Below are 8,308 nucleotides of genomic sequence, written 5' to 3' on the forward strand. Positions count from 1 at the left end.
ACAGGGTTTCTCTGTGGCTTTGGAGCCTGTCCTGGAACTCCCTTTGTAGACCAGGCTGGCCTCGAACTCACAGAGATCCGCCTGCCTCTGTCTCTCGAGTGCTGGGATTAAAGGCGTGCGCCACCACCGCCCGGCTAAGTCCTAAGTTCTTAAAACATTTTAAATGCCATATTCTTTTAGTCTTTGAAAAGTTTGAAGAATACCTATCCATCTGAAATATTTCTCTACACCTAGAAAACCTAACATGACTATAAGCTTGACTATTATATTAATTATAATATAATTATATTACATTTTTAAATGAGCTGCACAAACACAGTACCTTAATCAAGGGTAGAAATACACACATAACAAAATTGACCTTAAATTTGTAGCAGTAAACCAAGATCCATACCAATGCAAACTATTCATCTCTATAACATATCCCCCTTTAAATGTAAACAAATATTTATAAACAGTCATTTAGGGTGTTTGGTGCTGTTTTCTAGAATACTTCCTGCTGATGGGGGTGCTGTTGATCAGGACTTTTGGGGGTATCCTGTATGGTAGCTCCATCTGGGCATTGCTTCACAGGGTCTTATTTGATCAAACCATATTAATTGGTAAAGAATCCACAGCTTCCTATCCTCTGTGTAAGCAAAACCAGAACCTCTTTTCCAAAGCAGCATATCCTGCTGGGTGATGGTTGCGCACGCCTTTAATCCCAGCACTCGGGAGGCAGAGGCAGGCGGATCTCAGTTCAAGACCAGCCTGGTCTACAGAGCTAGTTCCAGGACAGGCTCCAAAGCCACAGAAAAACCCTGTCTCGAAAAACCAAAAAAAAAAAACAAAAAAAAAAAACCAAAACCAAAGCAGCATATCTTTAGACCCAAATATTTAAAGATACCTTTAAAGCATATATGTTGGTTTAGCTTAGCAGCTCCCACAATCAAATGTCTCTCTGCAGTCAAAAAATATAAAGACAATAGTATACATAATTCTCTGTGTATATTCCATCTTTATATGGCTTATTTTTTTCTACTCCTTTAATATATGACAGACTGTACTCTTTTACTTTTACTGTCTCTTTAAAGACTCGGTTGTATTTTTTAATCCTTTTTCTTTTTTTTTTTTTTTTTTTTATTTTTCGAGACAGGGTTTCTCTGTAGCTTTTGGTTCCTGTCCTGGAACTAGCTCTTGTAGACCAGGCTGGCCTCGAACTCACAGAGATCCGCCTGCCTCTGCCTCCCGAGTGCTGGGATTAAAGGCATGGGCCACCACCGCCCGGCCCTCCTTTTTCCTTTTATAACCGTCTCTATTCTTTCTTCTCTGTTCCAAGCCTATATACATTTACCCAACACTGTTACCCATTCAGAGGTCATTTTTATCTGAATCTGTCTATATTGCATATCTGTAATCATTTTCTGACATAGAACATTTTAAAATGGTAAGCAGTATGGTTGCTTCAGCCCTGGATGCTGGCCCCACCTCTCTTTGCCTTTCAATATGGCAGAGGCATGTTTACCGCCAGCTCTAGTACTGCTGGGTGGGAGCCATGCTGACCACCTTAACTTTGGAAAAGACTGTATGCACATAAACCCTTTGTGTCTTAAGTAAAAGCTAAATCTGCCATGCAATGTGCTGTGCAGCCTGGAAATGTCTTCGTATATGGAAGCTAGAATCTACCATGCTTTCCTGCCTGTGCATGCCAATCCAGCCGCTTGCCCAGGTGGGGGTGCTGAACAGCAGGCATGCTCTCAGCTACTTTCCTCCTAACCCCGAGTGGGTCTACAAGCACCCAGACCCAAAGTGTGTGGCTGGCCATGTGTGTTAGCCACAAATGTATGGGTGCCATCTTGTAGGCAGAGAAACACTGCTTAGCCTATTAGCTTAGGCTTCTTATTAACTAACTCTTATATCTTAAATTAACCCATTTCTATTAGTCTGTGTATCACCACAAGACTGTGGCTTACTGATTAACATTCCAGCATCCTTCAGTAGCTACATGATGTCTCTGACTTCGCCTACTTTCTCTCTATATATTTATGTTCAGATTTTCTGTCTGGCTTTATTCTGCCCTGCTATAGGCTCAAAGTGGCTTCTTTATTAACCAATAGTAATGAAACATTCACAGCATACAGAAGGGAATCCCACATCAACAGTGTAGACACTCTGAATGATTGTTGAGTTGTATTGTACAGGGAAAAATCCTCTTCAGAATGTATGCAAGTGCTTCCCCCAAATATTTTCTGAAGTTGCTTGTATCTGAGCATGTCAAACCTAAGGGTACTGAGAGATCACTGTATAGTATTTCAGGGAGTAAGAATTTATTACCCTTAGAAACGTGTGTGTGTGTGTGTGTGTGTGTGTGTGTAAGGCTTCTATAAACTATAGAAGTAAAACTTTTAGCCAGAAGCATACACAAGTATACAGAAATTGTCATACATTATTTCAAAGCATATCTGTAGATCTGTTTAACTTTATTTTTCAGTGTTAGACCACAACGTAACATTTAATGATTTTCCCCTTTTCTGTTCCGCTTTTTCCTTTTAGCTAATTTCTGCTCTATTTTGCCTTTAAACAATTGTTCTTAACTGCTATCATATTTTGTACACTATAATTGTTTCTTTTGCAGCGAATCTGTTATGTAGTTGATATACAATGTTATATTTATTTTTAATTGTGGAGCTTAGGATCAAACCTAGGGCCTCACATATACTAGTAAAGCACTATTTTCCCAGCTAAAATCCATGCTTTTTAAATGAAAAATATGAAAACTATTATTTGCTTTTGTAATAAAAACTACTTTTTAAATTTTTTCTATTAAATATACATAGTAAAGTTCAAATAACAGTTTATCTTAAACTTTATTTCTTTTTTAACATTTTAGATTAATTTTTATGCATATGGGTGGGTGTTCGCCCTGCATGTATGATTGTGCACCCACTGTGTGTATATTCTGCCTATGGAGGCCATGAGAGGGCATCAGATCCTGGAACTAGTTAAAGATAATTGTGAACCACCATGAGGGTGCTGGGAATTAACCTGGGTCCACTGAAGAGTAGCTAGAGCCTTCAACCACTGGGCCACCTGTCCGGCCCCTTTTAACCTTTCAGATCCGCAGCTTAGTGATGTTAGTTGCACTCACACTGTTGTGTAACAGAACCTGTTTTCATCCGTAGAGAATGTCCTTTAGAGCTAGCATGATGCCACATGCCTTTAGTCCTAGCATAGAGGCAAGCCTGGTCCACAAAGAGAATTTGAGAACAGCCAGGGTTACACAGAGAAACCCTTAGACCTCCCGGTCCTAAAATATGTTTAGTTTTGTGTATATGCATCTACATATCTAAAGGTTTTCCTGTGTCACAGCACAAACAGGAGATCACAGGACAAACCAAAACTGGCTTTTACCTGGGTTCCAGTTGTGCAAACTCAGTCACCAGGCTTCCACTGTAAGTGCATTTGCCTGCTGTGCTATTTCCCCAACCCTTTTTTTCATCTTTTAAACTGAAACTAGTTAATTAAATAAGTGCCAGCACCATTTTCTCCAGCCCTTGGCCTCACTTTTGTTCCTTGAATCTGACTACCTTAGGCACTTCATGTAGGTAGAGTCATAGAGGTGTGTGTGTGTGTGTGTGTGTGTGTGTGTGTGTGTGTGTGTGTGTGTGTTGGGTGCTATTATTTCACACGATCCCATGGTCTTGGAATTCATCCTTGTTATACTGAGTGTCAGAATTTCCTCTTGAAGGGTGAATAGTTTTCTATTGTATGTCAGTGCTATAATTTGACATCATTTTCTTACTGATGGACATTTTTGCCTTTTGACTAGTAAATAATTCTCCTATGAATATGGGTAAACAACTTTTTTATATGTTGGCTTTTTATTTTTAGGTGGGCACTCTGGTTTTTTAAAAATGATAAAAGCAAAACTTGGCAAGCAAACCTTCGATTGATCTCTAAGTTTGATACTGTTGAAGACTTTTGGGCGTAAGTAATTAAGATATTTATACTTTTTTAAGTTGTATAATAGTTTTAAATCTTGCATCATTCACAAAATGAAAGATGAAGTGTATCTGTCTCTTCACAAATATTTGAATTGGTGATTATGCTTTTACTATACATTGTTTAGTCTCTACAAAAGCCCTATGTTTGATCTCCAGCACCCCCACAAGCAGCAGAAAGAAACAGGGTCTTTATAGTCAGCTCTTTAAATTTGAATAGTCTTTGTTCCTCATTTTTCTGTGAGAATCCTCTTTTACAGTCTTAGAATTTTTGACATTTTTGAAATTTGTTCCCATGTGCAGTCACCTAGATATATTTGTGTCATAACTGGATTCTGGAGTGCCTTATTTCTGCAGTTTTTAGTACTATACCTGGAATTCCCCTGCTCAGGATACCAAAAGCCAAAGTGATTAGAATTCAGAGACGTGTCAAGAGAATGATGGTATCTGTGATGTTAGTTCATCAATTTTATCGTAATTTGTTAAAGTAATAGATATTTTATCTTTTAGGTTTAGTTTGCAGTGTAGGAAAATGTTGACTTGGAATTGTAAAGTTTTACAAGATTTTAAAGTAGAATATAAGCTGAAAGTCTTTTTTGAAAAGTGTGTGTTTAGGACAGGATGTAACTAAGTTGTTGAGGATGTCCTAGAACTAACCTTTACCTCCCAAGGCATAGCACATGTACACCGCCTATGCCTTAGAAGCTTAGTCTTTGTTTTCTGAGGATTAGATATGGAAACTTAAATGTGATAGGCAGGTGCTGTACCATTGAGCTGCATTCCAGCTCCTCCAAAGTTTTCTTGATTTCCTTGGAGAATATATAAGGAAATACTGTTTAAGAATGTGAAAGGCAAAATTTTAGAATGCTTTGAGTTACCTCAAAGTTACCTAGTCTATATATTTGTTAAGTTCATATACATGCTGAATTGAATACAAAAAATGGGTTATAGTCATGTAATTTACAGCTGTATGTTTTTCAAGGGCACAGTCAGTATTCAATGTATTTCCAATGCTTGCCTTAGAATAGACATTTAATATGCATTGCATCATTAAAAAAGGCAAAGTATAAAATGAATAAAACTCTTGAATTCACTTTTTCTACTAAGAACATTGTAGTGTTTTTATGATACAAGTATATTTAAGCTCTGCTAATTAATTAGTTTTCTAGTTAATTGGAGTTCTTGAAAGCATCAAGGGGTTTTTATACTCTAATTGTGCTTACTCCAAGACTCTTAAGTAACTACAACGAAACCTTTTACAACAAAGAAACTCTCAACTGAAGACGTGGTGGCTAGCCTGCTCTACAAGACCTAGTTCTAAGACAGGCTCCAAAGCTACACAGAAACCCTGTCTCAAAAAACAAAACCAAAAAAGCTCTCTAGTTTCCTACACAGGAAAAGAAGAGTCTTGAACCCTACCTCCAGTCATATTTGCATGTAATCTGGATTATTTGGCTTTTACGAGTTTATATAATTGTGTTTCTTATTTGTTGTCTTGTAGAACACAGACCCGCAGTTTAGTTAATATAAGCTAAACCACTGGGTAACTGTAACTGAGCGATTGGAAAGAATCCTTTACTTTTCTGTACATATTAGGCTACTTATTTATTTCTTACTCTTTTGTAGCAAATTTTATTTAAACAATTCTTTAGTCCATTTTGCTTTAATCCAGTCCGTATAATATTCTTGAGGTTGTAGTTTGGGAATAGTGAACCATTAGATACCTTATGTATAATGTTATCTTATTCAAGCTGGATTATCTGTGTAATTTGATAAAATGTAGAATTCTTTCTTAAAATTGTCTAAAATATTGCTGGACAAAAATTAAAGTTAGCATAGGAGCGTGCCTCGTTTAATGCCATTGAAAGTTTGCAGACCTGTAACTGAGATAATGTCTGCCATCCAGTGTTAAAGATAGGCCAGTTTTACTCTAAGAGACTGCAAGAGATAAGTGAGAAGCGTTTTCTCCCGCCAGGCAGTGAATATCAAACATCCCAAATACTGCTCCATGGTTTAAGTATTTTGGAAATACAGGTCCAACTGTTGGTATATGGCTGTGAGCTTGGTATGTGCCCGAGCTCCGCAGCGTCCAGGTGTGACCGACCTGGAACCATTTTTGGAGTTGGAGTTGTGTTTATACCTGGATACTTGCTGAGATGATAAGTTGATTAAACCATTCAGTCTGGGTGGTTTGTTTTCATTTTCTTCCAATTCACAAACAAATGTATAGAAATATTTTTGTTAAAATAAAGTCATTTGAGATAGTTCTTTGTAGTTATCTATGTTATAAAATTTCTTGAATGTAATCATTATTAAGACTGGTTTTGTCCATTTCAGATATTAGAGTCAAAAAGGAAAACAAATATACATAAACTTTTGTTTTTTCATATTTTCCAAATATGTGTATATGTGTGTTTGTATATATATCTATGTAAGCACCCAAATCCTGCATTACATATTATGTTTTTAATTATTATTTTCTTTTACCTAGTCTATACAACCATATCCAGTTGTCTAGTAATTTAATGCCTGGCTGTGACTACTCACTTTTTAAGGTATGCCTAATCAATGATTGTTTATATTTATTACAGGACCAGAGCATTATTACAGGTATTTGTAAGAACTGGCCACAAATTCAGGCAGTTGGCTTTACCAGGCTTGAGTACACTAGTCTGGTGACATAGTTACTCATGGGTACATCCTGGGATTGACTTTGAGCCTTGCTAATCCTGTGCAGCCCTTCCTGGATATACTCGTAGACTGACTTCGTCAACTCACTTTTAACCCATGAGATATTTGTAAACAGACCTTTGTCAGGTGCTAGGATAGGACTTTAATTGGCTCATATTACATAATTTCTAATGTAGCTTCTGAAAGGTGTCTGCTTCTCAGGAACTTAAAGATCCTTCAGATGAAGTGAGACCTGAGGATCTGATGGTTAAATGATGAGTGGCACTCTCCTGTGGTCGCATGCCTCTGGCACACAGTTCCTGTGTGCTTTTAAAGGCTATACCAACTGCAGGGGTGTAGGGACTAAAAGAAAAATTGTCAGTGTGGTTGCTTGCTGAGTCTAATTGTGTTGTTATTTTGTAGGATGGTATTGAGCCTATGTGGGAAGATGAGAAGAACAAACGGGGTGGTCGATGGCTAATTACATTGAACAAGCAGCAGAGACGAAGTGACCTCGATCGCTTTTGGCTAGAGACAGTAAGGCTTTAAAATTACAGACCAGCTTTAGGATGTATTTTCTTTGGTTTACTCAGGCTTCCTGTTCTAGAAAAGTCCTTGTGCTCACATGGCATTGTATACACTAAAATTGGAACAAAATAGAAATTAGTATAGTCCTTGTTCAAGATTCAGATTCCTGAGGCTTTTGTTTTGTTTTGGATGTAACTGGAAAGTATCGTGTTAACCAAAATAAGCCAAACTTAGAAAGAAATATGTGGCATGTTTTCTTTCATATGTAGAGCTTAGGTTTAACATATGTATGTGTGTTTGTTCCATCATGTGTGTTTATAGGTCATGAAACTAACAAGACCTAATGAGGTGGGAAATAGGCCAGTGAATTCATGTAGTAGGGAGGGGGTAAGAGAAAGGGAGCCAGCTGCGGGGAGTGCAAACAATGACAGGTATGAAGATGCCATGGTGAAAATAAAAATACATGGAGACAGATGAAGGGCAGTGCTTAGATGTAGGTGTGACCTTTCCTGCTGGAAGATCATCCCAACCCTCTTCTTAGAAGCAGTGTTCTACTGCTCTGCTGGGACTAGAGCTCAGGATCCTACTGCCTCCAGCCTTTGAGTGCTGTGCTTATGTAAGCATGTGCTATACAGCAAATAACCTTTTTTTTCTGTCATGGGAATATCATATACATGTGAATTCCATGAATGGCTTTTATTATTCTACAAGTCAGATAAAAAGTGATTGACATCCACTCCACCTTCTACAGTCAACTGCCCGTCATTTCATTAACCAAAAATGATAGGCTCTCACATTTTGTGATTAAACTTTTTACAACCCATTTATAGCATTGCTAATTAAAAATTATAAAATTTTGAAATCTCTAATCGAGCAGTAAAGTTGTTGATTAACATTCTTTAGTGTATATTTTGATATGGTTCTTTTAGCACTTTGGTTTTATGAAGTCAGGCATTTTTGTCACCACTTGTACTCAATACCTGATTTATAGTTGACACTAACAAAGCGAATAAGCACTTACGTGTGTATCAGTAATATTTTATTTATTTATTTTTTGGTTTTTCAAGACAGGGTTTCTCTGTGGTTTTGGAGCCTGTCCTGGAACTAGCTCTTGTAGACCAGGCTGGTCT

General features: G+C 37.5%; 1 protein-coding gene across 1 annotated transcript in view; it reads left to right on the forward strand.

Annotated features, from left to right (window-relative positions):
- Positions 1 to 8,308, forward strand: part of Eif4e (eukaryotic translation initiation factor 4E) — a 36,761-nt gene that overhangs the window by 24,038 nt on the left and 4,415 nt on the right. Inside the window, exons 3-5 of the mRNA XM_005357352.2 lie at positions 3,871 to 3,966; positions 6,472 to 6,535; positions 7,074 to 7,187. Of these exons, the coding sequence (XP_005357409.1) occupies positions 3,871 to 3,966; positions 6,472 to 6,535; positions 7,074 to 7,187 (274 nt within the window). The remainder of the gene's footprint in view (positions 1 to 3,870; positions 3,967 to 6,471; positions 6,536 to 7,073; positions 7,188 to 8,308) is intronic.

This window comes from Microtus ochrogaster, chromosome 21, assembly GCF_000317375.1.
Source record: "Microtus ochrogaster isolate Prairie Vole_2 chromosome 21, MicOch1.0, whole genome shotgun sequence".
Taxonomy (NCBI): Eukaryota; Metazoa; Chordata; class Mammalia; order Rodentia; family Cricetidae; genus Microtus; species Microtus ochrogaster.